General features: G+C 49.7%; 1 protein-coding gene across 40 annotated transcripts in view; it reads left to right on the forward strand.

The window, feature by feature from the left end:
• The window catches only part of PLEKHA7 (pleckstrin homology domain containing A7), a 218,193-nt gene extending 214,167 nt beyond the window's left edge, over positions 1 to 4,026 (forward strand). For 17 of the 40 annotated variants that reach the window (XM_072725486.1, XM_072725485.1, XM_072725492.1 and 14 more), the window contains 2 exons: positions 499 to 609; positions 2,557 to 4,026. In XM_072725486.1, coding sequence (XP_072581587.1) covers positions 499 to 599 — 101 coding nt within the window. In that variant the 3' untranslated portion in view covers positions 600 to 609; positions 2,557 to 4,026. The remainder of the gene's footprint in view (positions 1 to 498; positions 610 to 2,556) is intronic. The other 23 variants (XM_072725490.1, XM_072725487.1, XM_072725504.1 and 20 more) reach the window with 3 other exon arrangements.
• The last annotated feature ends 13,624 nt before the right edge of the window (positions 4,027 to 17,650 follow it).

Here is a 17,650-nt window from a genome sequence, read left to right on the forward strand (position 1 = left end):
CCTGCTGTCCTCACTCCCTTGAAGACAAGCTACATGGGGTGAGAGGTGGTTGGGGCAGCTGGGGAGACAGTGGAAGACTCACCCTGGCCCCTCCTCCAAATGATCCTGGGCGGTTCCAGTGGCTCATCTTGATTCCTCTCCATGTTGAGGGGTCTAGCAGGGATACTCCGCCACCACCAAAAGGTGCCCTCCTGTCTGGCCTGTCCTTGCTCTACCCTCGTGGGCCTCAGCTCCCTTACTGCAGGCAGTTCACAAGGCCTCCCTCACCTCCCCATGGAGTGGCCACCTTTGCCACAGCCTTTCCTTACTCTCGCTCCCTCCCTCCAGCTCAGAGGCATATCTGGGACCCGCAGGCCAGTCCCAACCGGGCCCCCACCAGGCCCCATGGGCATGCTGCCCAGGCCCACGGCACTCCAGCCCTGCCAGGTGGGGGCATCTGGTGCTGCAGGAGCAGATGAGGAGCCTAACGCCCCGCTTAATTCCTGTGTGCCCGTCTAGCGCAGCAGCTGGCCCTCCTCCCGCCTAAAGCCCCCCTGTCCTCCAGGACGGTGCCACCTTACCCCCCCTTAAGCAACGGACTCCACTACACCTTTGTCTAACACCTTCCAAGTAAGAGCCCTGCCTGGCCTGCCCCTCCCCTAGCGCCGAGCATGCCTCCCCACCCCCTCTGCCGTGGAGATGATTGCAGTGCCGCCTGCTGAGCTTCCTTCCTTCACCCGCAAAGCGGCTGCTGGGGAGGCTGCCCTGGACTGGTGGGTGGGTAGGGATGGATGGTTGTTAGGAACCCCGTCTCAGTGGCTTCGCTACAGTAGGGGCTGGGTGAGCCAAGTCCCTGCCTCCCCGAAGTAGAAGCTAGAACTGTACCCCTTTTACCCAGCTCTCTTTCCTGCAGGGAGCCCTGTGCTCCAAGGGACCAGCGCTGGCAGCCTGGGGTTGGGGGTTGGAAAGGAAGAGTTAGTGTCGGCTGGCCTCTCAGGCTGTGGCTAGAGAATTTGAAGAACTGAAAGACTAGAAAAATCCAGGAAACTGGGGCCCAGTGAGGAGTGGAAGCTCACAGCAGGCCAAGTGGAATTGGTGTCAGGGCAAGGACTAGGACTGCCCTTTACAGCACTTGAGCCCCTCAGGAGGGGAGAGGAAGGGAAGCTTCAGGGGGAGGCCACCCAGGGCAATGTGAAGTTGGCCCTCAGCCATTCAGAATTTTCTGGCACCACCCCTTGTCGGGCCTCCCCATGAGAGCATTTAGTGATGAGAGCAGAGAGGGGTCAGGGCAGGAGCAGAAGAGGCAGAGCCTGGAGGCCTGGCATCCGGTCCAGTCTTGTGGTGAGTTCGTGGTCTGACAGTTGCCTCACCTGGACAAGGGAGGGTCAGACCAGAAATCTCAGCAGTCCTCTCCCTGACGTTCCATCTTGCTTTCATCTTGTAGGGTTTCCCTTTCTTTGCTTTGTACATACTTATGGTTAGCATCATTGAGTACCTGCCATGTGCCAGGCATTGTGCTAAGCATCTCCTTCGACCCACACAACCATCCTATGCAGATACTTACCCCCACTTTATAAATGAGGAAATGAAGCTCAGAGACCTTGAGGGACTTGCCCAAGGAGTTGAAGCTGTAAGCATCAGACCAGGGTTTGAACCCCTACAGTGCAAGCTCAGAGACTTTGTTCTCTGTCACCACCATGGACTCATCTGGGCCACCCCCAGGAGCTCTGGGTGTTTGGAGAAGGGAGGGACAGAGTGTGTGTCCACTGGGGGTGGGATTCGTGATTTTTCATCAGGTGTCCCCCAACCTGGTGCCCTGCCCACCTGAGGGTAGAAGGAAAGGATTGGCCTGCTTAGGCCGGGCTCTTGGAAAGTATGCCTTAGAGACCCCGTGACTGAAGAACCACAGAGAGATGCTCCAGCCACGTCCTTCGTCAAGGCCACAGGGACGCGTTGGGGCCACAGTAGGGGTGTGGATTTCTCCTGGAGATCTGAGTGTGGTAGCACCAGCCCAGGCCACGGAGACGCAGGCCAGAAGCCCCCCACCCCCACCCCGTTCCTCCCAGCTTTGCACACCCCCATAGTTGTGAGATAGGCCTTGAATGCTTTTTTCCGGAGTGCATCCGCATTTCCATTTGTCCTTTTGTTAGGGTAAATCTTCACTAGGAGGTGGGTGTGACTATTCTGTTTTTAAAAAATGAGACTCATGGAGGCTGAGAGCTTTACCGAGTCACTTAGTGAGGGAAAGGCAGGGCCAGAACTGGACCCCAGAGTCCTCTTTGCTCAGGCCATTTGCCCTGTCAGGGCAGAGACCCAATCTAGGGGCCAGCGTCTATCTGGCAAAACTTTCTAGAAGTGGTGGGGGTGAAGAGAGGGTGGGGCCAAGTGCCCATGGGTCCTAGAAGCTGAGGGCCCCCAGCAGCAGCCGCATTGCCCCAGCCCCCTGCTCTGCTGCTCTGTCTTGTCAGCCTGCCGTCCCCTGTCCCCTGTTGTGTGTGTACAGACATGCCCCCTGCCTGCTCCCCAGATGTGGGCTGAGATCCTGCACTTCTCACTGTGTCCTGTGCTTTTTGCCAGCCCAGGCAGTGACTGACCCGTGACCCAGCGTGCAGAGGAGAAGTCTGGAGCCAGGGGCCCAGTGGAACCACTTCCCTCCCAGAAGATTGATCTTCCTTCCCCACAAGGAAACTCCTTCCAGCTCAGCAGGGGTTCTGGCTGGAGGAAGGAGCAGCCCAGCAACTGTGGGGTGTTCACCATAGGCCTAGGTCCTAACACCCCCACCCCGACTTGTTTTAGTCCAGACTCCTTTTTACATATGACAAAGGCACTTTTGATACACACTGTAAAATACTGACGCTGTATTTTAGAATCAGAATATATTTTATAACGTTCACCTCAAGGGCTGATTGGCTGGAAAGGTGAAGATGCAGGACTTTGGAGCTGCACAATACAGATTCAGGTACTGTTTGGGTGGTAGGTGTGGGTGGGGGAGAAGGGCAGGGCGGGCGGAGGCCAGTCCAACATCCAGTGAACTCAGGTGAAGGTCGGACTTGATCTGTGCTTCCAGGGGAGCCCGGTGTTGGGTTCATTGGCGGACTATCTGGGGAAAGAGGGGGTCCTTAGCTGCAGATGTCAGCTGTCCCTGACCCGGCCAAATGACCAGCCTGGAGGGGGAAACTCCACCAGGGTGGCATGGGGAGCCCAGGTCTGTGCCTTGGCCCTTGGGTTTGGTTTAGGGGCAGTAGTGTGTTCAAGAGATTTGGCTCCCAAACTGTTCATGAGGTTCTCTTAACAAAAGGCTCTTCTCGAGAAAAACAGAACAGTTTGCTTTAATTAAACAAACAAACAAACAAACAAAAAATATATATATACATACACACTCTGAAATACAGAAAAGGTGAGAGGAAGCACCTTTTATTGTATCATAAGCAATAAACTTCACACTGGGTGATGTCCACCTAAAACTCCCTGACTCCACACTAGGCTGTGATCGGGCTTTGCTGCCTGCCCTGGAGAACCTAGGTCAGCTTCCCCAGGACATGGTCTGGTGGCCGGAGGTCAGGCAGTGTGCCCCCAACATCCCTGATGGCCAGCAGCAGGCCTTTGATTCCACTTCCAGGCCCAAGTGAGGAGTGGACTGCCAAGCCAGGCGCAGTGTTTGTGGCCCTTTATTTAAGTCATGAGCTCACAATATTCTGCATACAGAAAATGATGTCTTAGGGGAAAGACACACACACACACACACACACACAAACAAAAACCTCCATTGGGTGGGGCCACACTTTAAATGAAAATTTGTCTTTGACTATGGTTGGAAAAAAAAAAATCTTAACTATATTTAGAAACTGCTGTCTATTTTTAACTAACTCCATATGCTGCCAGTATCAACTTCATGACATTTGCCAAAATAAGATTTTATTTTTGCCTTTATAAGATTTTGTTGGAAAAATGAAATGAATATTTTGCAAGAAAAAGTTAATTTAAATAAAAGTGTAATGGTTTGCAAAAAAAAAAAATTGTGATGTACAGATTAAAATATTAACCTGATATGCTTCCTGCTTCTTGCTGGCTGTATTCTCATGAGCTGCCTGTGTTGGTTTTTTTCCAATTCTTTGGAAAATCCCCAGTGTCAGCTCTCGGTCTTGCTTGTGTTCACCTATGAAAAGTTTCTCCTGCTGACAGTTCCTTGACGCTTGATTGACTCTAGAGGTCCAGGGGAAGAAGGCTTTTGGGCCCTTGGCGGGGCTTCAGCGGCTGCTCGCGGTGGCCCCCCACCCACCCCAGCCCGGCTGAGCGGCTGCCAGGCTGCGGACTCCCGCGTGGGGTTGGTTTGGCAGGCAGACTGCAATCCAGGAGAGCGGAAGGGACGCCACGGGACCCCTTCCAACCCACACGCAGCCGGCTTGTTCCAGTGAGGCGGGTTAGTGAGGGACCATTGTAAACTGGATTTGTATTTGATTCGTTTTGACTTGTGATGTAGGCTTAAAACAGAAGCCAGGAGGCCACTTGAGTTTGGGGATGTGTGTATTTCCAACTTTGTTATTATGGCAGTTTTTCTCTATTACCAAGGAGAGCACCCAGGGTTTAGGGTGACTTTCCAACTCTTTAAACTGGGGAGGGTAGATTCCAAAGTATTCTGAACAGGGAACACTGCTGCTTTTTAGCTACTGATCTCTCTTTCAATTTTAAAATAAAAAAACGCTCTGGTTTCAAGCATCACTTGGAGATATCTCCATAACAGATGAAAGAGGTTGGGCAGGGGGGGGGGGGCGGGGGGCAAAGGGAGAGAGCAGAAATTCCTCAATAACCGAGTGCAAAAGTTAAAGAAAAAAAAAGATATAGAAACCAATACCCCCTACACACAGGGTGGCCGTCTGTAGACATAGACATTTGTTCAGCGAAAACACGCCCACAGTTTTTTACTGTTGGTCTCAGTTTCTGTTTCACACGTACAATCCTGTGTAGGAGGCAACGTGGCAACTCTGTTCTCTCCAGCCCCAGCCAGGAGAAGGGATAGCCTCTTCTATAACAATTGTCACCCAAACTTCAGTCTACAGAGAGCATGACAGGCCTCCATGAAGAGCACGTGTGGTGTGGAAAAGGCATGCTCCAGCCACATCATGTAGAAGCAGGCAGCATGGCCTGCCACCCCCACCCCACTCCCCACAACCCCCACAAGAGGATTCGTGACTTGAGGTAAGACAGGGCCATCTGTGAAAGTACGTGCTCACTGGGGACCCTCCAGGTGGGGACCGCTCCGAAAACCAACCCCACGTGGCTTGACCCTTCCAGCTTTGCTTCTTAACCAGGACCACAGGGCCTGAGCGGAGTTTATTTATTAGCTTACTTATTTTAACTTATTTTGGTTTTTTCTCCGAGCAGAGTTTGGAACAATGGGATCATGGTGGACAAATGGGAGCGTGCTGCTCCTGCATCCGTTTGCAGCATTCCCTCCCGGGTAACTTTAACCTGGGCCCCTGTCGAGCCCAGGATGTCAGTCTCATTTTAGCAGGAACCAATGGGAACACTGTAGGATCTCGTCTGAAATGGGGGTTGGGAATAATTCCCAATTTAGCTTCTTGAACTGCCCAGATTCGCAACATGTCCAGGGCATTGTTTCAGTGATTAAAGCCGAGGCGTACAGACACTTATGAGTGCTCATGAAGTGGAGGTACCCAGACTAGTGCAGATGCTGAAAACTTTTGTTTGCTCCCCATCATTCTTCTGCCTGCCTTCGTGGCTGGCTGTGAGAGTAGAAACTTCCCTTAGCCTGTTTACCTCCCTCTACCCCCTCTGCTATGGTCTTCAGTTAAACTGGGTTCTCTAGAATTGTCCTGGCCATTACAGGTTGCAGGCCAAGGCCAGGGAAGCCTCTACCTGCCCAAAGTCAATTTGGGGATGGCAGGGGTGGGAGTGGTTGTGAACGTTGGCTCAGCTAGACAGGGGCCCATTTTGGTCTTTAGGATTTTCCTCCACCCGTGGTTACTGTACTCCATGGCAAGTCCTTTTGTGTTCGCACCAAGGGTGGGAAAGAAGCAGCAAATTATTTGTCTAATCCACAAATCACATTTCTGAGACATGGTAGGCAAGTTCTGGGAGCCCCCTGCTTCTGATTCCGCATCAGACGCCGGGGTGCGCAGGGGACTTGGCTCACGTGGGCTTCGTGTCGTTATGAAAAGAACAAAGGACGAGGCCGGGCCGGGGGTGGCTGGGAGAAATGGCAGCTCTCCGGGCCCGTAAACACGCCGTTGCTTTGCCGCCTCCACTCCAAAGGCTATCACTTTCATTGCTCTCCGAGCAAAGAAACCTTTCTTCAGAGCGAGTGGCGGGGTACAAAGGCAGAGTACAAAATGTGTGCACATCACAGTCCCTGCAATTCTGTTTGAACAAGCATATTGATTGGGTCTGACCCTGTTACATTTTTTCCCTATTATTTGAAAAGGTGCATCTAAGTGTAGTGAATTGAACCCGTGGAGCTGAACTTTCCATGAAAACTTCTCGAGATATTTCTTTAGTTCAAAGCTTTTGAATTTTAAAGGGCATTTTTAATATGAGTCTGTGGAGTATTCTCTGCCACAGCCCAACAAGGGGTGTTAAATGCAGATGAGGCTGGAGCCGGGGTGCGGGTGGGGGTGGACCTGCCTGCACAGTGAGGGGTGCGGGTCGTGCATGGTTGGAGGGTGCGGACCAGCCCAGGAAGGGCTGTGTTTTGGAGCAGCCCCTAAAAAGGACCTCTCTGAGCTCACTGGGTACAGCTTAGGGGTCAGAGAAGAGGCTTCCCAGCTGAGCTCCTCAAAGGCTTTTTACTTTTTATGTGGAGAGCCAGCCAGCACTTGCTAAGGGCTCCTCCCAATAAACGTGGGTTTTGGCCTGGTGAGTAAGGGGCTCCTGACTGCTCAGCTGCCAGCTTTCTCCCACACGCTGCCTTAGAACCGAGGGGGAATGAGACACAGTCCCTCAGCTGAGGTCACAGAGTCAGACATGAAGCTTCCATTGTCCTCAGCCCTTGGGTTGACATCACTAATCAGTCGCAGATGCTTTCCCAGAGCCCTGAGCCGCATCTCTATCCTTAACTGACTCGACATCTTGGGGCGTTTTGCTAGTTGTGTGGGCTGTAGCAGTGGTTCCTCTCACCATCCTGGCCCCGGGCCCTGGAAGCTTCCACAGAGTCTCATTTTCCCCACACATAGCAGGGGCTCTCCTGTCCCCGTGAAGACACGCAGCCCCCTTTGACTGAGTCCCTGGCTCACTGTTGGTCCAAATCCCTGTTTGCTTCTGGAGGCCTCTGGGATCTAGAAAGCATTTCCTTCCTAGGTCTCGAATCAGGTTCAGAGGCAGAAGTGTCCCTGGGAGAAGCTGGAAAATTGGGTCCTATGCCGAGAGAATGTAGTCTCTGGGCATCTCAGCAAAACCCTTCTAGGGTCCTTGCCAAACCCCCAGCCTTAGAAGACTATGGCCCGTGGAAGTCAAAAAAGGGTCAGAATCACGTTAATAAGCAGTTCTTTGGGTACCTTCTCTGCCCACAATTGTGGGAAGACCAGCCCTCCTCAGATTCCCCCTGCCTAGTTGTGGGAGCCTGCAAGGGGTTTCACATACACGCCATCATTTTCTGTCACTTTCAGGCCTTTTTGCTGTTCCTGTGTTTCCTGGGACCGCGCTAGACAGGTGGGCACACATGAGGTCCCAATGACAGTAGCAGCGCAGCTCTCATGGCCTCTGTCCCCTTCTGCCCACAGTGCGGGTCCTCTGCCCAGGTCTTCTCCGGTCATTTCAGGGAGTCCCCAGGCATATCTCACATGAGTTCACAATAGTCTTGTCAAGTTGGAGCACTTCCACTTGCAGCTTCTTGATGCTTTCTGGCCAGGAGGCCATTGCCCCTGTGCTCCAGGAGAGATGCCTAGTTTGCAGCCCCCGCCCCAGGCTGCAGACTCCAGAAGTGCTGAATGAGGGACTGTCTCTGAGGAGCTCACCCTGGCCAACCCCAGACTGCATCTATACATGAATGGGAGATCTTTCGCTCCCTAATTTTGTGTCTCACGGGCCCCAAAACAGGGTTGTGTGTGGTCTGGTTTACTCGGGAGAAGCTGCCTAGAGCTTCTACTCGGGTCCTCCCTATGGGGCTCAGACACATTCTCTAGGTCTCCTCCCCCTGCCTCAGGGGCACACACCCCTCTTTCTGTGGATGTAAACTGACCCCAGACCATATCTTATTTCTCATGATTTGCAGTCTGGACTGGGCTCAGCTGGGCAGATTTTCTCTGTGTAGTGATTGCAGACATGGGTTGTTCAAGTAGGGGCTCTTCACTCACGTGTCTGGCACCCCAGGTAGGCACCCCAGGCTGGGCGTCTCCATCTTTCCACACGGTCTGTCCAGGTGGCTGCTTGGTCTTTGTTACAGCAGGAAGGTCTCAGAGTGGTTGGACTTTGGATCTGAGCTGGCAGGTCTGGATTGGCATGGAGTCACTTTCTCCCCATTCTCTTGAACAAGGCAAGGATATTAAAGGAGAGGGAATAGACTCTGCCTCCCAAAGGGTGGAGTGGCATGCACGTACTAGAAGGGAAGGAATGGACAGTGGCCATCTTTGGAGACTGTCTACTGCAAGATCCTCTCCTCGTTCTCCTTCAGCCACACTGAAGCACTTGAGAGCTTGTGTACTCTCTCCAGCTTTCTCTTCCCTGCAGTGGCCATCAGGAGACACATATTCTAAATAGTGCAGCCATAAGATGCAAGATAACTGTAACTGGACCTAAGTCTCCACTTGGGAGGGACTCCCCAGGAGAGGCCCCAAGGTCTGCAGCGAACTTTGCAGGAGTGAGAAATAAATGTTGGTTTATCCATCCACTGGGATTTTAGGCTTTCTTTGATCCTGTTACATAGTCTAGCCTACCCAGGTGGTAGGTATTCTTATTCCCATATTACACATGAGAAGACTGAGGCACAGTGGCTCTATGACTAGTAAGCAACTGGGTAGAAGTTTGAGTTTGTATCTGACTCCAGAGAGCTTTTAACCATTACGCGGGCTGCTATTACCTTGGAAAGAGGAGGTGCCCTGTGGCCCTGGATTCTGGGTCACTTGAAATAGAATTGCTTCTGGTGAGACCCGTGAGCTCATGGATAGCCTGCAGAGAGGCCTACGGGAGAGTGCCTAGCGAGTAACGTGTGCTCAGCACATGGAAGCTGCCATCATGGCTATGATTTGACAGTGAGCGTCTCCTGGAGATCCCACGGAGAGGGGTTACCATGGCATGCTTGACCCGACCATCTGTCCCTGGACTTTGGGGCTTGGAAACCAGATTTGACAGCACCAAGAGTTGGGCTGTTTCTCAGGGCTCAGAAGACAGAGAAAATTGGGTGAGAACCCAACTGCCAGGGCACTAGTGTTCACTGACACACACACACCCTTCCCCAGGCCAAGTCTTCGTTGGAAGGTTGCCTGGCAGTCTTGAGACCAGGGCAATCTTGGATAGTCCTAGTATCACTGAGCTGCATCAGCTGAGGTCCTATTTCCACTGTAGGGTGCTCCATTCCGACACCCAGTCCTCATGTTTCTGGACCCAGGGCTTCCTCTCTCGGGATGAACAAGATACATCACCACTCAGGTGCTCTCTCCTGTGTGACTGTGGCTGGCAGTCTCCTATTAGCAGGTTGACACCATGGAAAGGAGGCAGCCAGGAGGCAGAGGTAACAAGCACAGGCTTTGGAGCCACATTGCCTGGAATCTAACCTTGGTTGCTCCATTTGGCCAGCCGTGACCTTGGGCAAGTTGCTTAACCTCTTCATGCCTCAGTTTTCTCACCTGTAAAAGATTTAGATTAGCAACTACCTTAGTAGAGTTGTTGTGAGGATCGAACGTTATTACACAGAAAAGGCTAAGCACAGATTCCACCCCATGGGAAGCGATAGAAAAAAAATGTATGTTATTTACCTGCATTAAAGTTATGATCATTTAATACATATCACATTCTTATTCTTTGTTTCCTTATTGCCTGTCTCCCTCACAAGAATATATGCTTCATGAGAGCAAGGGTATTGTCTTGTTTAAATTACCCCTAGGGCCCAGAGTGGTGTCTGCCACAAGAAGGGGCTAAGCAATGTGTTGAATGAATGAGAGAAAGTCAAGGCTTGTTGGCCAGGGAGCCTCTTCTTTTCTTCAGATAACTTTGCCCAGCTCTGCTCTGCTCTGTTGGGTGTTTTCTACTCTAGCCCCCAGAGAGCACCCCCAGCGCCCTCTTTATAAGTTCCTCAAGTAGGGACGCCTAGGTGGCTCAGGGGTTGAGCGCCTGCCTTTGGCTCGGGGTTTGATCCTGGAGACCTGGGATCGGGTCCCACATCGGGCTCCCTGCCTGGAGCCTGCTTCTCCTTCTGCCTGTGTCTCTGCCTCTCTCTCTCTCTGTGTCTCTCATGAATAAAGAAATAAAATCTTAAAAAAAAAAAAAAAGTTCCTCAAGTAGTAGGTAAAAGCAGGGAGTGTGGGATTCAAAGCCACCCTTACTAACTCTGACCTTGGGCAAGTTACTGAACTTTCCTAAGCTTCTGTTTCTTCCTCTGAAAGGTGGGAATAAGTACCTCCCTTACTGGGATCCCTGGGTGGCACAGCGGTTTGGCGCCTGCCTTTGGCCCAGGGCGCGATCCTGGAGACCCGGGATCAAATCCCACGTCGGGCTCCCAGTGCATGGAGCCTGCTTCTCCCTCTCCCTCTGCCTGTGTCTCTGCCTCTCTCACTCTCTCTGTGTGACTATCATAAGTAAATAAAAATTAAAAAAAAAAAAATACCTCCCTTACCAGGTGATCCTGGGGACTGAATGAGATCATCCTCAGACACTGCTGCAGGTGTGGGAGCACCCCTGTGGGAGCACCCCGCCGAAGTTCACCGTGCAGGTTTGCCCTCATGTATAGTCCTTACTGGGAGCAGCAGGGCTCCAGGTGGTTCTCCCACATTTCTACCATCCTCTTTCCCTCATTCCGCAGGATAAACAGGTTTGGGGCCATCCGTTATCCCCAGTCTGCTGCCCTCCACTGTTGGCCTGCCGTTTTATTTATTTTTTTAAAAAAGTATTTATTTGAGAGCGAGTGAGCAGGTGGGGGGACTGGCAGAGGGGGAGAGGATCCAAGCAGACTCCTGCTGAGCCCGACGTGGGGCTTGACCTTACAACCCATGAGACCAGGACCTGAGCTGAAGGCAAGCGTTGGACGCTCAGCCAGCTGAGCCACCCGGGCGCCCCTGTCTGCCATTTTAGACAGGTGCCTGCGGCAGGTAAAAATGGCCCAGGGCTTTTGAAGTGGGGTTCACAAGGCCGTGCCACTGCCGGCTGCCTCCCTGAGCCCTCCAGGGGCCAGGCCCCGCGATCCTCGGAGGCCCCCCTGCAGCCCCGCGGCTGTCCACCTGACATCAGATCAACCTGTGCCTGCCCCTTTGATGTCGACTCCCAAACTGGAGCCTCGTGCCCTGCTCTGAGGACCTGGGCTTTGAAGTTGGCCTATAAACTGCGCTTTCAGGAAGAAAGTTGTCTGTTGGGCCTCAGAGCACGGCTGGGCCCCGTAAAGGCGCCCCGAGTGCCATGAACACCTGATAAATAATTCTTTCTGGGCCCAAGAAAGATTCATTCCATTTAAAGGGGAGGGAAATTCCCTTGACCTTTTCGTTGAAGTTCTGGGGCGGTGGGGGTGGCTGGGCGGGCCGAGGGTGTTTGCAGCTGCTCACTGCAGCCACGTGGGGCAGGCAGGCTGCTGGGAGCTGAGCCCTGTGACTGCTCCCTGTCCCTGACCCCTGACCCGAGGTCCCCTTGGCCGCCGCTCCCCCTCCCGGTCGCTGCCTCCTGCTCCATCTGTCCTCCGGCTTCGTTTTGTCCGTGTTCTGAAGCGCGCACGCTCTGCCGGGCCAAGAATGCAGCCTTTTGTGTCTGGCTCTTTTTTCACTAAACGTCGTGTTTGTGGTGGTCCCCCTATTTCAGTCGTTGGGCTGTTCAGCCTTCATGCTCGGCATCCACGCTGCCGCCCAGGGACCTTGGGCATCCCCCGGGGCGCTGGCACAAGTGCTACTGCCGCAGGCGTCTCGTGTGTAGCTCTTGGTGCACACGCGTTCACCGGCCTCTGGGTGTATCCCTGGTGTAGAGGTGCCAGGTGCTAAGCGGGTCTTCAACACCTAGAAAATGCCAATCCGTTTTCCAAAGCAGGAGTGTTAACGCATAGCCCGGGAGCTGTGGCACGTGGTCGCTGTGGCGGCGGCCCCTGGGCTGGCCCCGTGATCTCTGCCTTCTGCTGTGTGCACCCTGCGGGAGCGCCTCCCTCTGCTCGTGGGCTGGAGTCGGCAATTCCCGTCTAATAAAAAGATGACGACAGAACAGGAGGTCCCTTCCAGCACGAGGTTGCGAGAAGACTAGCTTCCGTCTGGCATCCCCTCGTGCTTTCTCGCCGCTGCGGGGAGCGAAGCCATGTGGTGAGCTTAGCTCCCAGAGGCCTGAAGGCCCAAAGCCTGGACGACTCCAGCAGCCACGGAAGTGAGCTGGGAAGTGGGTCCCCTCTCCAGGCAGACCTGGGGGTGGTCACATCCGGATGACTTCTGAGAGGCACCAGCTCACCAGAAGCCATGAGATCAATGTTTCTTGTTTCAAGCCATTAAGTTTGGGGGTAACTTCTACGATAACAGATAATCTACACAACAGAACTTTTTTTTTTTTTTTACTTTAGCCATTTTGATGTGTATGAAGTAGATTTCTTAGTATCTCTCTGATTGTTAATGATGTTGAGCATCTTTTCTTTTCTTTTTCTTTTTTTTTCCTCGAGTACCAGTCAACTTTTATTGGATACTAATTGTGAATTAGGCAATGAAAGGATTCAAGGATGCCAGGCAAAAGTCACGGTCAGGAATGCCAAACGTGCTTCCATACTGGGCCCTCTTCAGTGGTACTTGAGTAGCCTTTCACGTTTGAGGTTCTTGTAAGAACGACAATAGCTGAAAAGCACATAAGCAGCCAGCACCAGAGAAATCCCAGTGATGCCCCCTTTCTTCACATTGATATACTTGTAACACCAGCAGTGACCTCTTTGAAATGTTGAGCATCTTTTCAAATGTTCATTGACCGTTTGTTTTTGTTTTTGTTTTTTTGGTAAAGTACCTGTCAGGACTTTTGTCATTCTGTGGAGTTGCATATCTTTCCCTGGTTGGTTTGTAGGGTTTCTGAATATGAAGCCTGTTTTAGCTTGGATTACTCCTAAGAAAGCAGAGCCTAAGGCAAGGGCTTGAAAGAAGATAGTTTACTTGAAAAATGATCCTATGGAGCAGAGTGGAAAAAAAGAGAAGAAACCAATAGAAGAGGGCCTTTTCAACCTGTGACTGCCCTGGGAAAACTTGGGCTCAATCTCACTGGGGCCTTCGAAGAGCCATGTAAAAATACACCTCCAAATTATTTGAGGTATGAACGAGAAGACCAGTTTTCTACTAGCTTAGGGCCCCCACTGACCAGAGGTTCCCCCCATAGAGTATCCCCCATATTTCCAGATCCCACATATGTGTCTCCCATATGAACCCTGTATTAGGACAGCCAAGAAGCCATAGGGCATCAAACAAGAGGTGACGTTGAGATCCCAGAGCAGTAATAGCTAGGGTAAAATGGAGGCCTAGAGCATGTGCCCTGGAGCACGGGAAGTATCTGACACAGAGCCTTGTATTGATCATAACGAATTGCTAACAACTTCTCATACTCTGTAGCCTCTGTTTGCACAGTGCCTTTTAATAAATAGATAAATAAATGTTGATACCCAGAAAAGCAAGTGTCTGTCTTATTCTTCACAATTGTCTTGCCTATTTTTGTCTTCTGCATTTCCTTACAAATTTCAGAATCAACTTGGCAAGTTTCACCCCTCACCCTCATATGGATTTTTTTCCTATTGAGACTGTATTACATATAGATTACTTTGGAGAGAATTGTGTCGTTCTCAATACTGAGTGTCCTAATCCATGAACATGACATATTCCTTCATTTATTTAGGCCTTTAACATTTTCTTTTCCAAAATATTTTATAGAAAGAATTCTGCTTCTAGAAATGGTGGACAAGGTGGCTTTGAATCAACTTTCCCTCTGAGAACAAATGAAAAAGGAGGCTGAAGTGAAAAAAAAAATTTTTTTTTTGAAGGTACTGGAGAGTTGTCAAAGCTCTGTAGGGAGCCAAGATTCAGAGAAAAGGTAGGAAGTATGAGGTCAGCATTTGGTACCATTTTCCCCTCGAAATGCATCCCCCGTGGACCGTGGCAGTCAACCAAGGACCCAGGAGGAGTGCCTTTGTATAGATTTGGGGTTTGACAGCTTCCCCATCTCCAGTACTCTTCATCAGATCCTAATCTCCTTGACAACCTTGCATGCTGGTCTCTGTTTCTTCAAGTGAATCTGCTGTTTACATGACTTTCCTTTACTTGTGGTTGGAAAATGACCTCAGGGAGAAAGGAGAGCTGAATGTGGAAATCTCTGTGTGCTTCCTTTCTCTTAATGATCAGAAGCCCTGAGTGGTTTGGCCAACACAACTTTATCTTTACTCTTTAAGGATATTTTCACTGGGGATAGGATTCTAAATTGGTGGTTTGTTTTTTTCCCACTGTTTTGAACATATCATTACATTGTGTTCTGGCTTCTTTTGTTTATGTTGAAAAGTCAACTGTCTTATTTTTACACCCTTAAAGATAATGTGTCTTTTCTTCTCTGCACTTATCTTTGGTTCACAGCACTTTTACAGAATGAGTCTGTATGAGTTTGTCTTTATTCACTTTAGAATTTAGATACCTCAAATCTGTGAGTGGATATCTTTTGTTTGGGGAGATTCTTTTATCTCTTTAAAAATTGATTTCCCCCATATTCTATTTTATCTCTTTAAGGGATGTGTAATTGTATAAATGCTACTATCTCCTTTTACTCCTTCTCCTTGCTAGGAAACAATACTACATTATGCAAGAATTACATGTGTTTGAGAAGGATTTCACAAATAAATTAGTTTTTCTCTCACTGACATGCCTTTGCCACTCAAATTCTCCCATACTTTGAAGCAGTGTCTGTCTTTGACATTAGCAGTGGCAAAACACACAAATCATCATGGACTTTGGACATAGTCACTTTTTGTTTCAAGGACAAACAGCAAAGTGTGTGGAGGATTTTCCTGGTCACAATGTTAAATATTTAAGGTTTTAGAGGCTGTACTATCCCAGCCCTGACTGGCAGGTGCTGAGTGATAAAGGCACCTACATGCTCTTTGATAAATATGTATTTGTGGTATGCAGGGCCCTTTAAGGCACGAGCCCCAAGAGGAGCCCATCTTACCTGATAGCATTTCTCAGTCTCAACACTGACATTTTGAGCCAGATAATTCTTTTTTGTGGGGTCTGACCTGTGCATTATACATTATAGGATGTGTAGTAGAATCCCTAGTCTTTACCCACTAAATACTAGTAGCACTCCCAGTAGCAACAAACAAAAATATCTTCAGACATTGCCAAATGTTCCTTGGGAGACAAAATCCCTTCTGGTTGAGAACCACTGGTCTAATACACACATGGTTAAGTTCCACGTGGAACTTAATACTAGTAGCCTGCTTTGTAAAAGCAAGCACATAACCAGTTTAACTAGAGACCATGCGGTATTATGAGTTGTGTTTTCCTTTGGCTTTGAAAGGAAAAGCTTCCTGTTTGGAAGCTCAAAGCTAAGTTTCAGGTTATATTAACTGTCAGCCTCAGTTTTCAGGACTGATCTTTTATTTCTAATATAACAATCCTTTTAGAAATGGCTTCACATAATGTGAAGAGTGGCAAACAGAATGTCTTCATTTAAATTCAGCCTGAGAGGGCAACATCTCAGTGCCGGTCAAAGGCACTGGAGGCACTGTGCTCAGTAGAGTGAGTTTGGCTCCTTGAAGCAGCTTTTTTTTTTTTTTTTTTTTTTTAAATTTTTTTTTTCCCCTTGAAGCAGCTTTGAGGACAGTGAGCATTTTGGGGAGATGAAGAGAAGACGAAGGCAGTTTGGTGTCTGTGGGGGGCGTACCTTGTAGGGGGCATGCAGGTGTTCTTCTGGTGTTCTTATCCTGTGCATCAAGTAATTGTGGAATGCTTTCTGAGAAGGGGCTGGGGGGCTGAAGTTCAGAAATCAAACCGGTGGGGGTCTAAGCAGTGATAATTTGCGTGATAAGTTAGTGTGTAGTTACTTCCAGTCTGGAGACAGAAGAGTGAAGTCACTTCTCTCTTCTTTTGGAAATCACCTAAATGTGGGTGCCTGGGTGGCTCAGCGGTTGAGCGTCTGCCTTCGGCTCAAGGCGTGATCCTGGATCCAGTCCCACATTGGGCTCCCTGCAGGGACCCTGCTTCTCCCTCTGCCTGTGTCTCTGCCTCTTTCTCTCTCTCATGAATAAATAAAATTAAAAAAAAAATCACCCAAAAGCAATAAGGAGAATGAGAAAAGGAACTGCAAACTCCAGCTTTGACAAATCTAGGAGACATCTGAAACTTGTAACTCTCAAACAGGTAGGTAAAAGAGTTGAAAAACTAGCGAATATCAAATGAAGAGTACAGAGAATGCTTGCTTCTGCAGGATCTGAGAAGCCTACCTAGTGTCTTCTCCAAGGTGAGGCTATTTGCAGGACCAGTCTGAGTGGCAGGGAAGAGAGGAAGCCCCTGCATGTGAACAGCCCTCTACTATAGCATATGATCTTCATTGGCAGAGCTAGATGGGTTCACACACATCATTCGATCTGGTTAAAAAAAAGTAATTTGTCCCCTCTTCAATATGAAAATCCTGCAAATACCTGGGGAGAGCTTAAAGATGAGTCATCAGTTTTCCTCATGTAGGTAAATGGAAACTCAGGGTCTCCTGTCTCACATGCTACATCCAGTCCTCTGGTAAAACTGGAGGCTCTACCTTCAGAATACATCCAGTATCAAGTTCTCATTACTTCCACTGTTATATCCTAATCTACATTCCTGTACTCATCTGGAATATTGTGGTCATCTCACAACTGTGCTCTTCATTTTGACAGGCGACTCTATAGTATTTCTTTCAAACACAGCTGCCTAAGCTGTATTATATCAGGTCCTTCTAATCAAAACTCTCTCCAGTATCTCTTTGAACTCATCTCACAACTTTTTTTAAAAAAGATTTTATTTATTCATGAGAGACACAGAGAAAGACATAGGCAGAGGGAGAAGCAGGCTCCTAACAGGGAGCCCCATGTGGGACTCTATCCCCAGACCAGGGATCACAACCTGAACCTTACACTCAACCGCTGAGCCACTCAGGCGTCCCTCATCTCAGAACTCTTTTTGGCATCTAGGCCAAACATATGGTCTTCATCAAAATGTATCCCTAATAAATTAGCTTTAGAGAAAGCTCTACCAATTTTATTCACCACATATAACTAGAAACTGGGGGCGCCTGGGTGGCTCAGTTGGTTAAACGTCTGCGTTTGGCTCAGGTCATGATCCTGGGATCGAGCCCCCATGTCAGGCTCCCTGCTCAGCGGTGAGCCTGCTTCTCCCTCTCCCTCAGCCTGCCACTCTACCTACTTGTGCTCTCTCACTTGTTCACTCTGTCAAATTAAAAAAAAAAAAAAAAAGACCCCAAAACTGGAGAGAGATTTGCATTCAGGCCTCAGTATCAACATTTTAAATTGTCCCTTTTCGGAAACTTGAAGGACTTT

The sequence above is a fragment of the Vulpes vulpes genome, chromosome 11, assembly GCF_048418805.1.
Source record: "Vulpes vulpes isolate BD-2025 chromosome 11, VulVul3, whole genome shotgun sequence".
Lineage (NCBI taxonomy): Eukaryota > Metazoa > Chordata > Mammalia > Carnivora > Canidae > Vulpes > Vulpes vulpes.